Source organism: Terrapene carolina, unplaced genomic scaffold, assembly GCF_002925995.2.
Source record: "Terrapene carolina triunguis isolate 2854851 unplaced genomic scaffold, T_m_triunguis-2.0 Scaffold31, whole genome shotgun sequence".
NCBI classification, from domain to species: domain Eukaryota; kingdom Metazoa; phylum Chordata; order Testudines; family Emydidae; genus Terrapene; species Terrapene triunguis.
The window spans coordinates 720,153-744,560 of record NW_020664382.1 but is presented as its reverse complement, the minus strand read 5'-3'; the positions used below and the strand labels follow the sequence as shown (position 1 = coordinate 744,560).

The following is a 24,408-nucleotide window of genomic DNA, read 5'->3' as shown; positions in this document are numbered from 1 at the left end:
CAGTCTGTAATTCCCCAGCAGCTCCATATGTTCCACCCTGACCGTCCCCCCATATCCCACGCCTCCTGACCTAGTCCCACAGGCAGGGCGCTGTGAGGACCAGAGCCTTTTCTCTTCCCTACCTGCAGCTGGGGCTGCTCCCACCCAGGAGCATCTGCTGTCTGTTCTGGCGCCACAGCAGCCCCTGGTGGGCAAAAGGCATAACTGCAGCACTTCTTGGCAGAATGTATTTTGTGCTGAGAAAAGAAAATTCTGCACTGCACATGATTTCTGTGCATGCGCAGTAGCACAGAATTCCCTCAGGAGCAGAGCGGTGGTTCTTTTTTTTGTTTGTTTTGTTTTGTACCTCAGGAGCACTCTGCCACAAAGTAGTCTTCTGGTTTTGGTGTGTCTTGGCTTCTGTCATCAGCAGCAAACAGCTGAAAGAAAGTAGCCCCCAGTTTTAGGTAACTTGTTTTTAATTTCCAGTGACTCAAGGTGAAGACCCCTCCACCTACAGACTCTGCAAAAATATGGCCCGATCTTTATGATTATATGCATGAGTCTGTTTTCCCATTGCCCATCCTTCCTTTCGTTAGCCAAAAAATAAGTCCATCGGTTATGTCTTTCTCCAGGCATAGTGGCTTCAAAATCATCTAAGCCTTCCAAGAGAACTTCTCGAGGGTCAGGAAGTTCTGTCATTTTCTCAAAATTTCCTGTTGAGCTAGAAGAGGGCTCAGCCGTGTCAGACAACAAAGTACAAACAGCCTATGCAAGACTTACTTCAGGATAGTGTCTTAAATTCCTTTTGTTCGTTGTGTGTGGAATTAGGTGCAGCTTTGTCTTTAGATGATGTCTGTGTTGGTTACTCTAATAATTACTAAGGGCCTGACTCTTCCTTCAAAGGATTGCTCCTTTGGTGACAACTCTTGTGAGGGTGGGTCCTTCTGTGGTTTTTAATTTTCTTTCTGAGGCCTTGATCCTAGTGTGGTGGTGGTGCTTAAGACACAAACTGCCATGGTTCAAGCAGAAAAAGAATCTTTGTATGCCATTGGTTCAGTGCCCCCAGGCGGATGTAACTAACGCTCAAGCGGGAAGAAAAATGCAATCCTTTTTGAAGGGAAGATTGGATTCCATGGTAGGTAAGTTCTTCAAGTGGGATGATCTTTCTGTCCCCGTTAAGTGGGCTCTTAGTCTAAAGATACCTTGCGGTAGGTGAAGAAGAATGGAAGTTCCATTTTAGAAAGCCATCAAAGTCTCAAAGGCATTCCCAGTCCATTGATGCCGTTCAGGATGTGCTATATGTGCAGATTGAATTGCCCTACTGTAACTCTAACAATGTTCTTGTGGAGCTGTAATATACCCCATATGATCATGGAATAACATAAAACTACCCAAAGATTACAGGACTCTATATCCTGTTAGTAATGTTTAAATCATGACTCTTTTTAGGTTTATCTTTTAAGGTGCTTTGGTGCTTTCCTGTTTTGCATCTTTTTCTTGCCTCTTAATATTGCAGCTTTTACTTGTGCCCTGCACTCCCACACAAACTGCTGAGTAGCTGTTCAGACTGATAGTCTCTCTCTAACACACGCTATTGGATGCCTTTTTAGGCTGGTATCTTTCACCTAACTTGATTTTAATTTGTTGTTGTTCTGTTTTAAGCTGATTAAGTTTGTTCTGCATGGATGTGAAGATGAGCTCATTTAGTTGAACTGGCAAACTTGTTAAAATATTTTTAATGGCAATTACTTTGCTCCATTCTGCTGAAAAACTAGTAAATATTGCTCTTTAAATACAACTACTGTTATTTTCTGTTGCTTTTTACATTGAGTAGGTATTCCTATATTGTTTAATGTCATCTGTATATGTAAAAGTTTAGAGGTAATTTGTAAGGCGAAATTGCATTCCTGATTAGTGAAAGACTGCAACAAATGCTATATTTCAGTTCTGTATAACAAAGTATGAATTTTAATGGATGAAGAAACTAGCTCCAGAGTCCCTATTTGCATCAGTATCTCTGTGGAAAGGGAGAAGGAAATCAATAGGAGGGTAACGTTTTTATTGTGGTTTCACCACAAAGGCTGTTAATCCAGCCTTTTCATAAACTCGTTTTTGGAGCAATATATGTCTAACCTATTCCAAAAATAGCGGTTTGTGAGACACAAAATGCTTTAGCAGTTCACTAATATCAATCATTCCAATTTTAAAGCTGAGTGCTGAAACTTGAAATGACCTTTACACTATCCAACAAAAAGTGTCAAGGATTAAATGAGTTTCTTGTTACTGCTTATGCTTTTTGTATAATTGCCAAATCATACCAACCTTCTGGCAATTTACTAGCTTTTTGCATTGCTATTTACTTAGAAAACAGTGTACTAACTAATAAATCTTTGTGCTTGGTGACGTAAAATAACTTATCCTCCTTTTTCTACAGATGCAAGTAGTAACCGAGTTAAAAACTGAACAAGACCCAAACTGCTCTGAAACTGATGCAGAAGGAGTGAGTCCTGCCCCTGTAGAATCTCAGACGCCAATGGATGCAGACAAGCAGGCCATTTACAGGTAGTATTATGGACTTCGGTTGTGTCTTTGAAGGGTAAAAAGTATAGTTTTAGGTGTTTTTTCTTTTCTTTTTTTTCTTTTTTTTTTTTCTTTTAACTAGGCAGATTAAAACCAGATGAGCTGTAGTTTGCAAGTAAACAATGAGTAAGTTCAAATAAAATGGTTTCATTTTCAGACTCTTTACTTAAGGCAAAAAATTTCCCCAAATTTAGGATTCTGTTGCATGATCTTGAAGGCTATTATGAAGTGCAGATATGTCAGTTATTAAAAACCGATATTGCTATAGCTGTAATGGGCATCAAGCTTTAAGTTAGCAATAGTATTTTGTTTAGGCTATTGAGGAATAGTGACTTTAACTCATACTGTCCCATTATATTTTATATGTTAGAATTAGCTTCAATAGTATCTGAGGCCTTTCCTCATTTATTTTATTTTATTTTATTTTTGTGATCAACCAAACCTGTACCACTTTTTCTTTAGGTTAAAAATAAATAAATAAATAAAAATGTGCCTTTTCTCACAACTCTATAATACAAAAATACTTATCTTAGCACTTTTCATTTGAAGATATTAATCAGTATGTATAAACTGCAAAGTGAGGGTGTAATTGTAGCACAGATAGGCATACCTGTGTTAGCTTTAATCTAGCTAGTGTGGGTAACAATAGCAGTGTACACATAGTGGCGAGGACTTTAGTATGTGCTATCAACCAGAGTACAAGCCCTCCATGGACCCTAGGCATGTACTGTACTTTGGTTGGTAGCCCATTCTGAAACCTGTGCTGCTATGAGTACACTGCTATTGTGACCTGTGCTAACTAAATTAAAACTATCACATGTATGCCTACCCATGCTACAATCACATCTTCACTTTGCAGTATAGACATACCAAAAGTGCTTTACAAAGGCACTGTTATTGCCAGTTTACACATGGGGAAATGACACATAAGGAGGGTAAGTGACTTGGCCAAGATCACAAAATGAGTTAATGGTAGAATCATCTTAGTCCTGACCTGAGCCAAGTTAGCTAATTTCACGAGTCTCTCAAAATACAGGCCGTTCTCAGCTGTACCAAACCGTAAAGTGATTTTGTTATATTGAAATGGGGCACATATTGGAGACCAGATGGATGCTATCAGGCTTATTTTTTTGTAATTTAAATCTGGTTTCATTCTTTGTGTCAGTGCTAATCCATTACACATTGTACTAATACATCACCTTCTACTAACTTACAATTAATAAAATGGCATTTCATAGCTTCATAACTGCAATTATTATATCTTCTTGTCAATGTCCAATTAGTCATGCTTTATTATACAGCTTTAGTTGTGTCTAAATCTTATACAGTTTTACTCTTGTTTTTTTTTTTAATAACTCACATGGATTTTTGGCTAATATTGTCAGTTGTGTGTTGTATATAATCTTTTCATAAAACTTACAGAATTGCTTTTCTGGATGAATGGTGGTTAGGTTTTTACTTTTTGGATACCTAACATTATAAAGTAGGAAATATAAAGTAAAAAAATATTTATTCAGACCTGATTTTATTATTTATTTATTCCTAGGCACCCACTGTTTCCATTGTTAGCACTATTATTTGAAAAATGTGAACAATCTACACAGGGCTCAGAAGGCACTACCTCTGCTAGTTTTGATGTAGATATTGAAAATTTTGTAAGGAAGCAGGAGAAGGAAGGAAAACCCTTTTTTTGTGAAGATCCAGAAACTGATAATTTAGTAAGTATAAAGCATTTTTATGAAGCAAATGACACTTCTCCCTCTTATTCCCAATTACTTCTCTCAACTGTTGCTCTTGGTAGATTCCCAAATCTTTTGATCCTACAATGGTGTATTGTTAATATTGTACTGAATTCTGAAACTAAAGATCAGAAAAAGTCTGTAAACTTAGTTTGTCTTTTTATCCTTTTTTTGTTATCTACAAACATCTATTGCATCCTTCATTTTGACCACCTGCCTCACATTTTTCAATAGTTGTTTCCAATATGTGCTCCTAAAACAGCTGAGGTTGACATTATATTTAGAGATGAGTTAAGACACATACCCACTACAATCCAGTTGACTGTACAGAGTAGTTTCTCAGAAGGCAATCAGATAATTTTTGTTCACTGTTCTATAGATCTTATCTAGTCAGATTTTCCTGTGGTGTGTTTTTTGCCTGATGCATCTGCATTGTCTGAGGGAGGAAAGGTTAGAAAATTTGCCCACTAACTTTTATACATAAAAAGAAGTCTGAGGCCTGGTATGCAATAGGAATATAAGGAAATCTTTTTTTAAAAAAATTCAAGTAGAACAGTTTGTATTGAATGATAAATCAGTTTGAGACAGCATTTCTAAATGAAACTCAGTTTGGTATTTTGGGCCTACGTAAAAAGCTGTTCAAATGGAGAGTCCTATAAGGTTGTGTCTGTTTTGTAGCAATAAATGGAATTCTGCCATTTCAGACAAGGCAGAGAGAAGGAACTTCAAATTAGGCAGCTGATGAGTACTTGCAGGTAGAGGATCAGAGATTCAGTACCTCTGAAGTCCCAGTTGCTCAGAAGAAGCCTACCAAAAGAGCATTCCAACTTACACGGAAAGAACTCACTGTCTGGTCCAAAAAGGCCAATGTGGCTCTTTTGACATGCATCACACAAAAAATGTTTGACTACCTTATTTTTATGTTAGAGTGAGAGATCTTTTCTCTGTGTTCTACCTAGGTCGGTGAGTCCTGCTAGCTTCTCACGCACACATGTCAAGCCCAGTAAAGGCCCTTCTCCATAAATTCAACCTCAGAAGTCTGTCTTAGTACATCTTGCATTGCTATTTTTTGGTAGGGCTATGATTTCAGTGTTTTTAACGATGAGTGTCAAAAGAATGTTGGCTTGGGCTCTGTGGCATCCACACAGAGTTCCAGACCTATTTTTACAAGGTATTATTGCTTGAAGTCCGCCTCATTGAAAGCAGGCAATAAAGATTATTGTATTGCTTTTTGATCAAGATATATTTTACTTTGTTTTTGTTTTTTTTCCACTTTGTTACAGTATATTTATATTCTTCCTACATTGTTGCAAGTTCTGTATTTTTACAAACACAGCCTTGGAGCGTTAGAGACTCGGAGTAGGGATCTATTATGTATCTTTGGAGAAAAGATAGTTTCCTATCCTTAGTTTTCTAAAAGTGTGTGCATAAGTATATTTTAAAGACTAAAAGACTGTAAACCAAGCTTAATGATAAATGGCAATAGATTGAATTGGGGAAGGTGTCTATTGGGATGCCCACAAAGGCTGGTGTTAACATTTTTAGCGATCTTGAAGAGTCAGTAAACATGTTTTATTTATTAATTTAACGAAATTGGGAAACAAGTCAGGGCAGAAGAATGTTGTAATAGAAAGGGACTTAGAAAGATTAAAAACATGCAGTTAATAACTTGGGGGAAGGGAATAGTGAGAGACACAAGTCAATACATCTGGGGAAAACTTAAATTCTTATTTTTGAGTTAAACAGATGGGAGAAACCTAAGTTGTTTGGAAGTGACAGAGAGGTGATATCAAAGTGATAGTGACAGAGGGGTGACAGCAAATTAGACATGAGTGTACATGGCTGCCAAAAACCAAAAATCAATTTTGGCTACATATAGAAAGACATGATATCGTGGAGCAAGGAGGTAGGTAATAGTTCTTATCTATATGGCACTTGTGTGACTGTGGTTGAAATACTGGGTTTCTTTCTGGGTACAAGACGAGAAAGGTATTGACAAACTGGAAGGAATTCAGAAAGGATCATCAGAAACTATCAGGGGACTGGAGGGAGTGAAGTATGAGGCAACATTGAAAGGGCTTGATACATATTTAAATTAAGCTACTTGGAGGGGGAGGAAGACAATGTGCTGTACTGAAAAGGTTACAGTAGGCTTACTTGCAGATTATATACATTTGAGGTGCAGAGAAGAGCTCATGGTGGGGGGCAACTCCATGACTAGACTTGAATGAAAGGGAGATAGATAGCTGAGGATATTTCCATTGTCAAGTAGAAAGTTTGTTTTGGTGACTTCTAATTGAACAGAGTTAAACTGGAAAACCCAGTTTTTGTTCAAGAAAGATGGAGAAACAGTTAAGGAGTTAGTGAAATATTTACATTATATTCATTTATAGGCCTTTCAATGGCACTCCTCTGTAGTCTGAGTACCCCAGAGGCATTAATGCATAATCAACACCTATGTGAGGTGGAGAGATCTTACTATCCCCATTTTGCAGATGAAGAACTGAAGGCACAGAGATTCAGTGGTTTGTCCAAGGTCCCAACTAGGAAGAGAATTCAGAACTCCTGAGTCCCAGTCTAGTGTTTCAACCATGAGACCTTTGTATCTCTCTAACGGAGAGGCAAAGTTTGGTGTAATTTACATAAGAAAAGGTCATTGTTATTGTAAAATAATTTGTCCAAACAAAAAAAGACAAAATGTGTTTGTATCCTATAACAGTTCTGTGGCTAAATCCTGTAGTAGAGTGGCTGTTGCCACCATAGACAAAAATAATGGACAAAATGTGGAAGAGAGAAAATAAACCAGGTCCTTCCACAGGCTTTTGGAAAGCTGCAAGCAGCAGGGGCACATGGTGTTTGTTCATTTTAACTGGAATGTTAATGACCCAGTGAAGTCTTGTGAAGTACTCATACCACTATATTATCATAAGTGTTGGTAATAATAATAACTGCTTCATTAATGGCTATAATGATATATTCTCTCCCATCATATGAAAAGTGTAGCCAAGCCAGTGGAAAACACTGCAGGTTTACTGACATTCTGTAAGACCCACCACATTGCTACCACCATTTTAGATTCCTGTTGAAAAGAAAGAGCCCCGCTGCAGACATTTCACACCTTCAGATTGTTTTCAATTAAAATATCTTGTTTAAATATGAGGTTCATTGTCAAGGGGAGAAACACATTTAATGGTTTTAAATAGCCATAAAGATTTCTTTCTGAGAAAGATTGCAGCCATTATTTCAGATTCAGTCATCTTTGAAGTATGAGTCACATGGTACATGATCTTGTGAGTTTGTCACTTGATAACATGACAGAACTGTAAGCAGAATTCCCTAAACAGACCATTGGTTTTAGTCATTTTTAAGTCCATGATCCTAGTATATTGACTGGCAGGAATTCTTATAGTATTAGAATTGAGGGACAGCTCTTCTCTTTCCTCACTTCTGCCAGTTTCTTAGCCTGTAGTGCCTCTGTCAGTTCTTTCAGGACTGACAGCAAAGGAGTGCCTGACTGCTGCTGCTCCTAAATCAGCCACAGCTTTTGGCTGGCATCTTAGCATTTCCTGTGCGGTGTGTTTTTTTTTTTTTTTTTCAGACTTCTATTAATCTGCCTTAGATTCTGTCATCAAGATAAGTCAAAATGAAAGTCATTTTATTCTGCATGAAATAGATCAGATGATACTGCCTCAAGATATTTTTAACTTTTTGAATATTAACAAAGACACTGTTTTCCTTTGTCCTCCGCTCCTGGTTTCTTTCAAGAGGAATAATCAAAATCTTTAAAGCTCTTTGCCCATAGATCATGTGGACTTGTTTATGTCTACTGCAAATACCTTAGATAGGTTCTCTATGGTATGTCTGTTAGCCATACTCCTCCCCTATTTGGGAGCTTTCCACTACGAGATAATTCAGAAATGACACCTTTGACCAGTGTAACCTCTTCCCCCACCTGTTGGTATTATTGGACATTCTGGATTGTTCACACGTCAATATACAGTCCATCAGTCAAGGGCACCAAAGAAATGAGCAGAAGAGTTCGTCCCCAAGAGCCAACCAGACACAGGGTTCTTATGTCAACCCTCCTTGAATTATTGGTGCTCCCACAAGGGAGGCTTGCAACTGGTTGCAATGGCAGCCTTTCCTCTCTTATAACTTTTAAAAATATATATTTATATATCCAGGTGGAGTGGGCAGGATCCTTAATTACAAGGTTGATTTCTCCTCCTCCTTCCCCCTGCCCCCCAGCTTCTCTTCTTCTGTCTTTGGCCCCAGCTCATCCAAGCAAAGAAGACAGGCACTAACAGAGTGGGCCACACAACTCCAAGACTCCCTTCCCTCCAGTCCAGGCCCCGTTGCATTTCCTGTGGACACATAAACATGTTGGGGGTAAATACCAGCTCAATAGTACACTGTCATCTTGGAACAAGAGCTGAATTAGGAAGAGCCATGCATTTCAGTATTGATTTAAAAGAAGCCACATATTTCAGTACCAACAGACGAAGAGCCATGAGCTTGGCCAAGGTGAAAGAGCTTTCTTTTTACTTTTGAGGGGGAGCGGGGGAGAGAACAGCTTTCAGAATTTAGACTTAATGGACAGCAGGTTTAAAACAAACAAAAGGAAGTATTTCTTCACACAGTGCTCAGTCAACCTGTGGAACTCCTTGCCAGAGGATGTTGTGAAGGCCAAGACTATAACGGGGTTAAAAAAAGAATTAGATAAATTCATGGAGGACAGGTCCATCAATGGTTATTAGCCAGGATGGGCAGGGATGGTGTCTCTAGTCTCTGTTTGCCAGAAGCTGGGAATGAGCAACAAGGGATGGATCACTTGATGATTACCTGTTTTGTTCATTCCCTCTGGGGCGCCTGTCATCGGCTACTGTCGGAACACAGGATACTGGGCTAGATGGACCTTTGGTCTGACCCAATATGGCTGTTCTTATGACTTACTCAGTGTTGCTTCAAGGACTGTTCTGAGGTCACAATAGCGCCACAATAATTGGGATACTGTGACCATGGTCCTCAGCAAACCCATATGGCTCAAGGGCAGCACAGAGGCTAATCCACTAATTGCAGGATATTCTGAGCAATCATAAAGGATGGTCTGGGAGTCTCCCATGGATCAGTAACAGAACTCTAAAGGTGATTCATCTGTCTCATACACCTAAACTGGCTGAGATGCTCCCAAAAAAAGGGGTTGATCAAGTGTACATGGCCTCTAAAGAGTGGTTTGCCAACATGGCACAGATCTTTTGGGAATGAAGCCGTTTGGCTAAAATGGGAGTGGATTGTGAGCTTTATTGGGTTGCAGAATCTTAAAGCACAGTGATTCAGCAGTTTTTAGTAAATTTTAGTCATTTTGATGACTTCCTATTACTTTGATCCTATGAGGACTACTCACTTCTTAAGTGAGCTGATGGATTCCTGCACTAATGCTATGCAAAAGATTTCAGCATGTGAAACTCCAGCAGAATTTACTTGAAATATCTCTAAGGACCACCTTAGTGCACCTGTAGTTGAGAATGACATCTAAATTAAATTTCAGCACTGTCTGATTATTTGAATTGAGAGGATTCAGTTCCTCCATGCTGCACCCAATTGAATCAATTGGCATAGTATCCTAAAGGGTGCCACTCCGAACATCGTCTCATACAAAGACCATTGAAATCAGTGGAAAGATTCCCATTGACTTCAGTGGACTTTGGATGAGGCCCCAGTGAATAACTCTGAAGTAATCTATCCTAGAGAAGATACACATTAGTACTTGTATTCTTTGTATGCTAGATGCAGTGTAATGTAATGGTACAACCATTGTTAGCATTAGGTAATGAGATTTCTTTATTGGGTCAGTACTAAGAATGCCACAGGGGCTTACCGATGAGACTTGTTAGCAGTATGTTTTGCGAGTTCTGTTGTTACAGATATTACCAAGCAGAGTATTTAGAGTAGCTCAGATCACCCAGAGTAGTGAAAAGGCTATCTGGCAACATTTAAAAAGAAGACTTAACAAATTAGCAGTTTAACATTATCAACTTATTTTTACACCTATTTGAATTGATCCAGAGAATTAAAGATTAGTTAGAATCATCAGTTGGTTGCATTACTCAGAAGTGCACACTAACAATTTTCAAAGGCAACACTGAGGTGTATGTTACAAAAGAATGCACATAATCTTTGATGTGTCTGCTGACCCCAAGGTATTGAAGTGGCCTCCTGCGAGTAGTGTGTCTGACTATATTTCCCAATATATCCCTGTGGGGGACATATGGAGGTGGTGTTGCTAATCCAGGCAGTTATTTATCATATGAGAAGTAGCATAGAAACTCAGAGCAGTCCATGTTTCCTTTATCAGATTTATGGTATTATTTAGAGGCAAGGAGAGACTTTCCATAGGAAAAGTGATCTTGAGACAAATAAAAGGGTTATGGTAAAGGTGGACAAAATAATGAATAATATATAGAAGATAAATCTGCGCACTCCTGTTTACTCTTTCCCATAATACAAGAGCAAGGAATTTGCAGTGCAATTTAAAGGCAACACATTTAAGGCTGATTTTAAAAAATAATTTTCACACAACATGTGGAATTCATTGTCATTGAAGCCAAACTTAATAGACATCAAAGGATTAGACATTTTGTAGTGATAATATGCCTGATATGACTCTCATTGAAGTCAATGGGAGTCTTTCCATTGACTTTAATGGACTTTGGTTTAGATTCAGTACAGTCGCAACAGATACAATACAATTTTTTAGAAGAACAATAAACCCTCATCTTTTAGTGCATAAGCCAATCTCATAGGATATCTGATGAGATGGTGGAGAGTCAGAAGGAAACTTCTTCCATGGGCAGTTTATTTTATAACTGTCCTGCTATAAGGTTTCTTTCAACTTCCTCTGAAGTATCTGGTGCTGGCCACTTTCACTGAAAGGATATTGAAGTAAATGGACAAAGGATCTGTATGGCATAGGCATTCCTTTAGTCCTATTCCCTGTTTTGTAGTATATGCCTGGGTTTGCTTAAAACAATATCAATGTACTTTTTACTGTCTGGTACCTATGGACAAATTATTCTGCTTACTGGATTTAACCATTAGTGGATGTTCCAGATTTGTTTCTGCAACTGGAAAGACAATATCAGATGACTATTGACACCCATAATTAGGTGGCATGTAATAGTCAGTCATGCTGGGGGAAAAGAATTCTAATGCTTTGTCCACAGGAAATTAAGACTGCAGATGTACTTATTACATGCGAAAATGTGCACATCCCAATTTTCAGGCTGTGGTCTCTTTCTCTCAAGCGAATTAAAATGAAATATTATTTTTGCTGCAATTGTCTGGAAGCGTTTCTCTATGGTCTGTTCTGTTTTGGACTATTGTGCTAGAATTTTATTTTTATTCTTTGGTTTTTAGTGTGTCTAGCTCTCACTTTATCTTACATTAGTTTTGTCCTTGCTTTAATGTTAATTACAGTATCACCACTAATCTGAGACAGAGGGTCAGAACTGAGGCAAGGTAACTTATTTCAAACAAGTAAAAGTTTTGATACCTAGGTAATACTATGGGTACTGTCCATCTGATCCTATAGATTAGCATTAGTCAAGCCCTCCAGTGAATGCTACCTAACTGTTGTATGCTCATTGTGACTTTGTCCATGAATGTGTTTTGTTCCTGGTCCTCCTTCAAGCCAGTAGAGAATAGTTTGGTGAGGCTAAAAAAAGTTTATATTTAGGCTGTTTACTTGTAGCTACATCAAGTCTTGTTTTGCCACTGGTTGTTTTTGTTTTAAAGTTCTTTGTGCAAAACCCATGTTCTACCATTGCGGCATTACAGGACAATTTTTTAATAATACTTCCACCAAGAACAGTATACCCTTAAAAGCAGGTGACCTGCTGGTTAAACACTTTGTTAAATATGCATGTTCATGATAATTTATATGGGATTTGGAGGTATTTAAACACAATTTTAAAGGCAACCGCTGGAAGAGGTCATTGGTCTAGAAGACTGTCTATTGTATACTTTCATAATGGCTTGGTGCTTTTTTTTTTTTTTATCACTAGGACTCTGTGTAGTCAAAATATTGAAATCTGGTGAATGTGCATTCATATTTTAAATAACACTTTGAGCACATGGATCTGATTTTTCTGCAGCTTTTCTTTTAAAGACTCAGAAGCATTTGCCATCCCTACAGATAAGGTTTTGGACCAAAGGGCTAGGATTGCCTTTCATTGCTGTGAGTTCCGACATACCACTTTCTAGATTTGCTAAAACTTCATACAAGAAAGAGATCCTCTCCTTGAAGAGTAAGAAAAACTTCAGGCACAATGTAGGCTGCATCCATCATGGAAAACAATGTGCGCACAAATTTGCCTGTCTTGATCTCCTTAAGATGCCCTTAACTAAGGTTACTTCAGCCCCTTAGCTTAGTTTCTGCAATATGTAGCAAAATGGGTGACTGTTAAATGATCATTTTTGATCACTGGCTTCAGTGCTCTGGCCAGGCAAGCAAATCGGTGTACATGGTGAATTTGTCCAAAATAGTGCACAAAAGAAATCCAAACTTTATAGAATAAGGAGAATCTTTTTTGAGATCCAGAATAGCAAGTCAGTATTGTGGATGATGCACTTTACAACAGCCAGCCAAGGAGTATTGTGCCTAAATTTGGCCTGCACACTACTTTACTTTAATATCCTGTATTCACTACTGTACAATCAGTCTTGAAAGACCATTTGGTTTTGGTTGTAGCTATTCTGCCATGATATTTACAATTCCTGATGCTGTTTTTATTCCCTGAGTAGTACCACTAGCTATCCCAGATTGCAAGTCTTCTGTATCAGCAAAGAGTACAAGATCTGTTATCATGCGCAAATCAGATTTCACCATCTCTTGCTCAGTTACTTACCTGTCAGTTGATTCATCAGCAAGCACAGTAACAAAGCTAGCTATCTGTATATATTTCTGAGGCACTTCCTGAAGAAACTTTGCATTTGTAAAGTCTTCCATGCTATAGTTATTAATATGATTTGATCTAGGACAAGGGTGGACAAACTTTTTGGCCTAGGTATGGAAATTGTATGGCGGGCCATGAATGCTCATGAAATTGGGGGTTGGGGTGCGGGAGAGGGTGAGGGCTCCAGCTGGGGATGCGGGCTCCAGGGTGCAGGAGGGGTTCAGAGGGTGGGAGGGGGATCAGGGATGGGACAGGGGGTTGGGGCGCTGGAGGGGTTCAGGGACGCGGGCTCCAGGCGGTGCTTACCTCAAGCAGCTCCCGGCAGCAGCGGCATGTCCCCCCTCAAACTCCTATGCGGAGGTGTGCCCAGGCGGCTCTGCGCGCTGCCCCATCCAAGGCGTCACCCCTGCAGCTCCCATCAGCCGCGGTTCCCAGCCAATGGGATCTGCGGGGGCAGTGCTTGGCGCGGGGGCAGCGTGTGGAGCCCCCTGGCTGTCCCTATGTGGGGACATGCTGCTGCTTCCGGGAGCTACGCGGGTCAAGCCCTGGACCCTGCTCCCCAGCAGGAGCGCGAGGGCCGGATTAAAACATCTGAAGGGCCAGATGCAGCCCCCGGGCCATAGTTTACCCACCCCTGATCTAGGATTAAGGCCACTTTTGGCCTTCAAATTGCAAAATCTCAGAATCCCTTGAACTAAAATCTTGTTTAGTGACTGTAAAGAGTGTTAAACAAGGTGACAAACTGTTGGATCTCCTTATTTAACACTTTACAGAAAATTATATAGTAACAGGTTCTTGTTGGGGGCAAAGCAACTTGTTTTCTGCATCAGTGTATTTTGCATGAGCAGCAGAGAAATCATGTACGTGTAGCAAATCAGTTCTAACGGTTTTTCACCCACTTACAAGAAGATCTCTCTTATCAGAAAGCTTCTCATGTTTTCTGCAAATTACACAGAACATTTCATCTTTCTGACATGAACTACATCTATAGTAGCTTTTAATTAATTCTGGAAATTGCATTTAACTCTAAGTATCTCATTTTTCTTATGTGTCATGTGCTTTATTCTTTCTTGGCCCAGGGCCTCCAATATTGTGCTCTGCTGATGATGGTTTTTTACCCCAAAACCCAGCAGTGTGGTTCAATGTCTTCCACGCACTTTTCAGATTTGTTTAAAATTAGGTGCATAGATAGTCTTTACACAAATGTTTCTTAAGCATGTAGTGTGTAAATCAAGGATTGCTGCAAAAAATCAGACTACCTGTCCTTAGTAGCAGTAAATTTGCAGTTTGAAGGCTGCAACAAAGTATTAGAGAGAGATCATCTCCATTCTAAATAAAATCAAATTGTGTTTAGCAGCAGCAAGTAATGACATTTTTAGTTAGTTTGAGTAAACGATAAACTCTGTGGGGACAGGGCAGACTTTGTTAGGTACATATAGTGCTTAGCAAAATGGTGTCAATCTCTGATTGAGGCCTCTAGTGCTGCTACAATATAAATAATAATACACAGCCTACTTTGGCTTGGCTGAAACGTTAAACCGTGGCTTCCCTTTTTGGCAAAGATACCTGACTGCCTTTGAACTATCTGACTGCAGCAGACGTCTGATCAGAGCACTTGTATCCAACACATTATCCTCAGATATGCTCAGTAGTGTGCTTTTCCCCTTGTATCAGCCCCTTTCCCCAAAGCATTGCATATCTGGCTGACAGCAGCTAGGCCCATCCCTCTGCCCAGCATCTCCCCTCCACTCTCACTGGTAGCTCAGTGTTGCTGCTCCTCTCTGTCCCTGCTCTTGAGGCAACTTAGTTCTTTCTGCTCCCCTTTCCCATCCACTCGGTCCTCTGACTATGGTCTATGTTGCTGTGTCTGATGTCATTCTGGCTCTCCTAATGTCCTTGTTTGGTGAACAGGAAGTCTGGTGCTTTTACTTGCCCAGATAACAATTTAACTTGTCTAAGGCTTCTGGGTGATAGGATTTTTCCCCTGTCCTGCCACAGGATTTTTTTGTATTTTGTACATTGTAAGTAATAAAGTTCTGTAGGCCAGATAAGATTACACATGCATTCCCATTGTCTTCAAATTATCCCGAGTGTCACCAGTGCAACCCTCTTACCTTCAGTGAGTTTGTACTGGGATAACAGATTGGAGTTTCGTGAGCAAGCCTGTTGATGCACAAGGTGAAATAGGGTGAGCTGAGGATTCTTTCTTAGACGTGTTAGCTCTGCAAACTGGCATAAAAAGCAGAAAAACAATGCGTTTTTGTTACTAACGTCAGCAGATATGGCTGAATACACATAGGAGCAGATCTGTTGAGTAAAATGTCAGTTTTATGTAGTCTTGCTTTGGAATAAAACTGCATTTTAAAGGATATGATTACAAATATGTTTATATCCAAAGGATGGCATGAATGCTTGCTTGCTTGCTTATTTATTTATTTATTTATTTGCTGACGGGCTCTATTCTTGTCTAAGAACTGAAGGTTCCTCTCCCACTTTTTCACTTTCACAGCTCTGTTCTTGAGGCCTTATGTTGCTGCCAATGTCCTTTTAGGTAATAGGGCAGCATTAATTGGACACTTGAGTTGCCGAGTAATGGGTAGCACTCCTCCTCAGCAAGGCTTCCATAGCACTTATGGTTTCTTCTGAACCAGGGAGTGAGGGAACGGGACTGAAGAATTGAACCCCTTCTTCTGGGTATAGCTCCGAGTACTATTGTTCACCACACCTGCCCGAACCATTTTTTAAAAATTGTACAGTAATATAGACTGTGGCCAAGACAAGAAAAATCCTATGCTGTATTTGTGTTTGTTCTGTCTTGTTTGACAGTTTACCTAAGCAGTGGAGCAACACAGGATTTTGTTCTAAACACATGCCTTTCACACTCCAGTAAAATACAGCCTGGGAAAGAGTATTGTGAGCAGCCTTCTGCATCACTAATTCTGTGTTCTGATAATTGAAATAGTATATTCTTACATGGTTTTTAAAGTTTGCCCTATATTATTCATGCAAGTAATAGTGTTTTCTTGCCTTGTTTCTAAGTCTTTTTTCCATCTTTCTCTCTAGATGGTAAAGGCAATCCAGGTTCTACGTATTCATCTGCTTGAGCTAGAAAAGGTTAATGAACTCTGCAAGGATTTCTGTAGTCGTTACATTGCCTGTCTGAAAACTAAAATGAACAGTGAAACTCTACTAAGTGGAGAACCTGGAAGTCCTTATTCACCTGTACCATCGCAGGTACATTTCAAGTTAGTTTAAATTAGCTTTTGCTTAGAAATACTGCAAAATTTATAAATACCTTTTTGCTGCACTTTGTAAGAATTCCACTTATGCACTGCTTACCTTGTTCTTTGTAATTGTGTTTTTATTAAGGTTAGCAACCCTCTTTTGAGGAGCTGAACAGTGGACAAGTTTATTGAAAAGTGTCAACACTTAGAGACATGCCATAATTACTGTTTGCCTGCATTCCTTTTACTTCTTACCTCAGTCCAGCAACTTCAAAAAAAACAAACAAACAAACAAAAACTTGGGATTTGCTGGAGTTGCTGCCTTGATGAGAACAGATGTTAGGAAAGCGAATGGGCACAAGAAAAAGTTGTCGTAATATGCATTGCATCTCTTTGGCAGTGTCTCCTTAGCTTTGACCCAGCTGTCAGGTTTATCTGCCTCACTGAAGATGAAAAGACGGTTTGGCTCAGTGTGTGTGTATATAAACTGAACGTATAAATTGATCCAAACATTTTAGAGTGGACAAAGGTTACCTGTTGGTTTTTAGTCGTAATATTTTAGAGATGTGTCACGTGTCTGTTCTATCTACCTTGTAATATTAACAGCTGCACATAGTCTTATACACGTGCACTGTATTTGCTAGATTGTTGAAATATCTGATTACAATACCTAATCTATTGTATAAAATAATCCGAGAGGTAATGATTGCTTTATTACTCTTTTTGGTACTTCTTTCCTTGTAGAGTGACCAGGTGTCCGGTTTTCAACTGGAACACCCGGTCGAAAAGGAACCCTGGCAGCTCCAGTCAGCACCACTGACCGGGCTGTTAAAAGTCCAGTTGGCGGTGTTGCGGGGCTAAGGCAGGCTAGTCCCTACCTGTCCTGGCACTGTGCTGCGCCCCAGAAGCGGCCAGCAGGTCCGGCTCCTAGGCAGGAGGGCGACGGGGCTCCGCACGTTTCCCGCGCCCCAAGTACTGGCTCTGCACTCCCATTGACCTGTTCCCAGCCAATGGAAGCTGGAGGGGTGATGCCTGCGGGCGAGAGCAGCGCGTGAAGGCTCCTGGCCCCCCCCCCACCTAGTAGGTGCCGGACCTGCTGGCCGCTTCTGGGGTGCCAGGGTGGGCAGGCAGGCAAGAAGCCTGCCTTAGCCCCGTTGAGCCGCTGACCAGGAGTCGCCCGAGCCCGAATGCCCTGCCCCAGCCCTGAGCCCCCACCAAACCTGGAGCCCCCACCTGCATCCCAAACCCCTCATCCCCCGCCCCAACCCAGAGCCTGTACCCCCTCCTGCACCCAGCCCCCTGCCTCAATCTGGAGCCCCCTTCTACACCCCAAACCCCTCATCCCTAGCCCCACCTCAGAGCCCGCATCCCCCGCCCAGAGCCCTCACCCCCCGTACCCCAACCCCCTGCCCCAGCCCAGAGCCCCTGCTCACACTCTGAACCCCTCATCCCCAGCCCCACCCCAGAGCCCGCACTCCCAGCCGGAGCCCTCACCCCCTCCTGTATCCCAACCCCCTGCCCCAGCCCAGTGAAAGTGAGGGTGGGGGAGAGCGAGCCACCAAGGGAGGGGGAATGTAGTGGGCGGGGGTATGGTGTTTGGTTTTGTGCGATTAGAAAGTTGGCAACCCTATTTCCCTGAGTGTGGACAATGATGTCATACTACCTAGTAGTGCTTTAGTCTAGGGTGCCGATCCTGTAATGACTTACGTGCATGTTTAACTTTATGTACTATGAATATTCCTAATGGTTTAAATTTCAGTTTTTAAAGCTCACTTTTTGCTTTTGGTACCTTGAAGCATGGCGAGGAAAGTTTGAAATTAGATAGAGATTACTTAAAACAATTTTTGGTGGCATGGCTACTAGCTGTCAATCCTACAGACACACATTTGCTTAATTTTTACACGTGTACTTCCTTTGAAGTCAGTGGGACTGTTCACAGGCAAAGTTAAGAATATGTACAAATATTTGCAGGATCAGGGTGTATGAACATAATTTAAATTACATAACTGTATTACACAGTTTAATTAAATTATAATATTAAGGTATCATGTACATATTGCATTTTTAAGTCAGAAAGCTACAGAAGGAATTAAGTTATTTATTAAACCTCCAAATTCACTTACAATTGGTCTCAGGAGGTAAAATTACATCTACTCTTTATCTTCTATGTCTTTGAAAATTGTTGTTTCACTTCTGGTTTAGTTCTGTATCCAAAATCTTTTTTATCCCCAAATATATTTGGGTATTTCATGTCTGCTTTGTGAATTTATTATTTAATGACTAATGTTTTCAAGCTGATCAGTTTGCAGTAATGACCTTTGAGTGATGGAGTCTTTCCCTTGGAGATGATCCTCTTTTTAAAGCCCCAGATTTGTTGCAACTAAAAATTACATGAGCATACTTAATTTAAAAAAACTAATTATTTTATTTTTCTAGCAAATTCAAAGTGCCATTGCAGGCACACTGAGTCCCCAAGGGATTATGGTGCCTGCATCAGCATTGCAGCAGGGAAATGTAACTATGGCAACAGTAGCAGGTATGACACAGAAAAGAAAAACTGGCATATTGCTTTTTATTTTGCTTTCTTTCACAGTTGTTAAGAAATGTACAAAGATAGGAATATTTTTTATTATTAATAACTCCTATAATAGTAACTTTCCAAATGTCATACAACCGAGTGTCCCAGTAGTTCTTTTGAATACTGGTTTCATATGTTGTGTGTAAATTAAGTATAGTATATACCAGGGTTCTCAATCTTTTTTTCTTTTTGAGCCCCCCCCAACATGCTATAAAAACTCCATGATCCGCCTGTGCCAGAACTACTGGTTTTCTGCATATGAACGCCAGGGCTGGTGTTAGAGGGGTAGCGAGCAGGGCGCTTGCCTGGGGCCCCATGCCACAGGGGGCCCCGAGAAGCTAAGTTGTTCAGGCTTTGGCTTCAGCCTTGGGTGGCAGGACCCCAGGCTTCAGCCGCATGCGGTGGGGCTTTGACTTTGTGCCCCAGGCCCCAGCGAGTCTAATGCTGGCCCTGCTTGGGGACCCCCTGAAGCCTGCTCATGGCCCTCCAGAGGGCCCCGGAACCCTGGTTGAGAACCACTGGTATATACTTATGTATATACAGCCAAAAAAAGGACATTGCACAGAAATATATCTAAAGGATTTTGTGGAAAGTGGGGGTGAAGGGTGTGATATATCTCTATGCAATGTCCTTTTATAAATGGAAAAATTATTTGATCTATTGTTGAAAAGAACATATGTTTTCTACTGTTTTTCAAAATATTATTAGGCAAAAAATATGTATTATTGAAATGCTGTGCTTTAAAGTCTTTCATCGCATTATGTAGATTGGTAACAGGAACTGGAAGTCAGTGAAATCCTGACAACATCAAACTGCACCATTGTGTTGGGCTGGCAGTCAAGATGAAATACACTTGAAATGTCTTGTCACTAAGGTCACTATGAGCATCTGATCTGACATATCTAAAATGGATGGAAATTGAGTCAAACTTGTTATGGTTTTCTATGAATGAAACTTTAATATCCAAGAGTGCATCTTAATGTGTTAGAGAAGTTGTAATAAAATATAGTTAATATCAGTTATCTAAAAAATGCATTTCTATTTGTCAGCAATAATGTTATTAAAATAATTAAATAGAATGTTATTTGTCCCTCTTTAAATTAGACATGGTACAAGAATGATGTTTGTCAGTAAAATAACTCCCATCAAGATATTCACTTAATAGTGATCTTAGTGTTGAAATGCATGTTTTTCAAAAATTCACTTTCATCTACTTTATAATCATAATTTTGTGTTTGTTTTTAAAGGGGGTACAGTGTATCAGCCAGTCACTGTGGTCACTCCACAAGGTCAAGTAGTGACACAAGCACTGTCACCTGGGACAATTAGGATCCAGAATTCACAGGTTTGTTTCATGGTCTTCATGGAATAGTTTCTTGGAGTAAAAAAACTATTTTTTTAAAGTAGTAGTAATGTATTCAGTATGATAAAGTGACAGACTGAGCATTACACAAATAAACATTAATTAATGTAGAATTAATTACTTTAATCCAGAAAAAAATGTTAAGCATTGCTGCAAAGATCCCCACATTTGTAATATGGCATAGGATCTCAAAGATTTGCAAAAATCTCCCTTGACAGGACAGAACATCATGACATCAACTATCAATTCCTTTCTTCTTGGTGATAGCAGAGAAGTATTTGTATAGAAGAAAAATAGTTTACTGAGTAAACGTTAAGCATTTTTAAACTCTTTCTAACTGAACTAGTATTATGGCAGGATGGATGTACACAAGTATGTTATGATGCCATACTGCTGGTGTCAGCAGTGTCACTTCGCAAGAAGGCTGCCAGCACCAGTAATTTAAAACTTTATTTTTATATATTTCAGAGTTTACTCTTGTTAAGAGGTGTTTCTCACTACACAAACTTTCAGAGTACTGTGTTGAACTAAATGGGTGACAGCCAAATAGTGTGCATTACATCACACTCAAGAAAGAGAAAGATCAGCCTTCTTTTGCTGAGAAGCCCTTTACAGTTTAGAATAGGACAGTACAATCAAATCTGCATTACAGGAAAGGAAAATATATGATAACAGATTGACAGTCTCAAATCAGAACATCAAGATAGTGGTCCATGTATCAGAAAGTGGTAAATCAGATTATCCAGGAATAAGAAGATCCTAGAGTGGATTAATTTTGTTAAACATTTGAACAGGAAGATTCATTTGCATAATATAAAGTCCATTAACAATTACTGATTTTCTTTCATGAAAGAGTATATTTAAAATTCACTTATTCTTTGTAACAGCACGTACCTGGCCAAATACTGCCCTCAGATACATATACCTTTGAGTTAATAGGAATTGCATCCATGCCCCTGACTTGTAAAATTTCTCACATAAACTGGATTGTTGGGAGGGAAAACTATTGCTTCTTTCAATGGGAAAAGTGTGGCTTCCAGTGGGAAATAATAACCTCAATTTATGCACAAATATGTCCGTTTCCTTTGACTTCTGTTGGAACTCCAAAGTCCATCTGTGGGTTGACTTTGACCCTGTATTCCACTGTAACCCTTGGGCATGAAATAGATCTTCCTAAATTCCTATTTCCAGTGTTCCATAAATTTCTGAGGGAGTGGGGAAGAAATTATCTTGTGGGAGCTGAAAAATGCAATGGTGAGCCTCTGCAGAGAAGCCGATTGCTGTGAATTTAAAAAAATTGGCTGTGTGTGTTGTCAATTCTGAATGTGTTTGGGGGCTAGGAGAAATTTTGTTTTCATATGATACTTTACACTTAGCTCAAGAACAGCCTTTTAAAAATAGTCACACTCAGCATATACACAATGCTTGGCGATGAACCAGTGTTCTGTCTTGTTTGAGGAAACTTGGTTTAGAAATAATGAAGTTGTAACACAGCTGTTCGAAATGATATATCATATGTGAGCTCTATGCTATTTCCTACTAGGTTTGGATAAACACTGAAGAGCGTCTCTCCAAATGTTCATAGATGCAGATTTTTTCAATGTGGGAACATCTAGATACATCAATTGAGAGTGAAAAAAGGAGACAAAAGAGGGAAAGATTGATAACTTATGAAGGTTTCATACATCTATGTTAAAAATCATTAAGGTCTAGCTTTTACTTGCTGTTATGGATCCTACAATAGCCTGAACTCTTCCCCATGTAGGCATTACATTAGGGTCTTCCATTAAATGATCCTACAGTATAGAAACAATACAGTACAACTTTTTTTTTTTCAGATGTCTTGGGGGTTGTGGGGAGACCTGGCCAGCAGGCTTTGAAATCTGTTTCATGTTCTCTATCCCAAGTGCAGACTTTTCAAATCCTGCTGACTTCGGTTTCAGAGGATTCCAGCTGACTGAGAGGACTGTCTCGTTTCAAGTCTGTATGCTGTGCTCCTTTTAATCATGCAGTGGCCTGCCAGGTTTGGGGGACCAAGAACATTTACGGGTGAAGCCAGTCAGCCCTTTCTAAAACAGCTGGTGCCACTTGGTTATGCTCTGTAGCTGAGGGAACATGGAGAATATAATACAGCCTCAGGGGCTATAACCCAGAGTTGGTAAAACAAAAACTAAATATGTGCCTCTGAAGCTGTAGAAAAGGTACAGCATAAATATAAATCAAGTGCATGCAGCATTGGTTACTGACTGGGTAGAGTTAAAATTTGTGTGGAAACTCTAATTCAGAATCGCCTGATTTTTGTGTATTTAAATTTTAAAACTTAATTTTGCTTTAGTGTAGTTTTTAAAAATGTATGTGCACATATAGAGATATATGAGGAAAACCTTATTAATTGGTATTTTAAGGATGTACATTTAAGTAATAGATTCTCCCTGTACAGTGGCTTTGCATACAGTTATATACTTGCTAAAGGAGCTGCTGAATTTCCACTACAATCATTTAAACTTCGTCATTTATTTTACTCTGTTCTCATGCTCTTTTGAACTTATTGTTGCAATAATCTAAATTCATCAGGCCAAACTCAACTTGAACGTGTATGCATGCAGTTCCCAAGAAACTGCATGCATACTTCAAGGACAGAGTTTAGCTGATTTTTCTCTTAAAAGTGGAGCTGGTGATAGCTGTTTATTTTACAAAGTTAGTTGTCATACATATATTCTTTGTATCTGTTTATATATATGGCTTTCTTTAAGGAGCTGGTGTGTGCACCTCTCACCAGTTCAGCTTTGTAGTTTCCAGAGGCTGGAGGCGGGGGGAAACGTTAAGTAGTGAGAGCTGCTTTTTATACCTGTCATTATTGTCTTCTTAGATGATGATGATGTGTATTGAGGCACATGCACAGACCTATTGTGCTTTGAGAGTTTTGATGTATTTTTTTTAGGCTGGGGAAGTAAGGGCCGTAGAGTTAAATTCACCTCAGTGCAGAAGACCCGCACAAGGTGTCTTACACTACTTAAGCTCCATGTTAAACCCCTAGGGCCTGATTCTTCACAGCCTTGCATCTTGTGTAGTCACACCTGCGTAAAGTGAGTGTGAAACACTACAAAATAAGCATAGCATGTTACACTCTTTGTGCACCATGCATAAATGGCTACACAAATTGCAAGTCAGTAGAGAATCAGATTCTCAATATGGTGTTTACAGGATAAGGATGATCTTATGCCTGGCCCCCTGCACTGGAATGAATTTTATTGTAAGTGAAAATAAATTGGCACTTGGTAGCTGTGATGCGGTGAATACAGCCTCCTGGCAACTACAGCAATTCTTGAAAGAGGTTCTAGAAAATGCTAAAACATCAGAAACCTGATAATATGTAACCCAGAGTATGGATCTCTTTAGGATAATACTGCAAGAGAACTTCCACCACTACCGCTGCAGGTAAATAAAGTACCCTTTTTTTGACACAGATTATAGAGCTAATTTATTTCATTGCTTTCACATGATAAAAACAATTTTTGTGCAACATCTTTATTCATTAAAGTAACTTTATAACTTTCTACATTTTTCTTAAATTATTTGTGCAGCTTCAGTTACAGTTAAACCAAGATCTAAGTATCTTGCATCAAGATGATGGCTCGTCAAAAAATAAGAGAGGGGTTCTTCCAAAGCACGCTACTAATGTGATGAGATCTTGGCTCTTTCAGCACATAGGGGTAAGAATTAAACATCAGCAGTCATAAGTATTCAGAGAAGACTTTCTGAGGAAGATAAAACTTTTTGGCCTTACTTTGTATGCATTAAGGGCCCAATTCAGCTTCCACTGAAATCTGTTAGAGTTTTCCATTGACTCTAATCTGAGCTGGATAAGGCCCTAATTTTGCATATATTTAACATTTGAACTGCAAGATCTTATTAAATTTCCTAGAAGTTGTTATTCTTTATTTCAGTGGTGCCCAGGATTTAGTGCCAGGTACTCCTCCAATGCATG

General features: G+C 39.6%; 1 protein-coding gene across 5 annotated transcripts in view; it reads left to right on the top strand.

The window, feature by feature from the left end:
• The window catches only part of LOC113406533 (homeobox protein PKNOX1), a 60,041-nt gene that overhangs the window by 30,198 nt on the left and 5,435 nt on the right, over window positions 1–24,408 (top strand). For 3 of the 5 annotated variants that reach the window (XM_026651812.1, XM_026651820.1, XM_026651808.1), the window contains exons 4-10: window positions 2,417–2,544; window positions 4,109–4,280; window positions 16,319–16,489; window positions 18,916–19,015; window positions 20,305–20,402; window positions 23,820–23,858; window positions 24,005–24,133. In XM_026651812.1, the coding sequence (XP_026507597.1) occupies window positions 2,417–2,544; window positions 4,109–4,280; window positions 16,319–16,489; window positions 18,916–19,015; window positions 20,305–20,402; window positions 23,820–23,858; window positions 24,005–24,133 (837 nt within the window). The remainder of the gene's footprint in view (window positions 1–2,416; window positions 2,545–4,108; window positions 4,281–16,318; window positions 16,490–18,915; window positions 19,016–20,304; window positions 20,403–23,819; window positions 23,859–24,004; window positions 24,134–24,408) is intronic. The other 2 variants (XM_026651827.1, XM_026651815.1) reach the window with 1 other exon arrangement.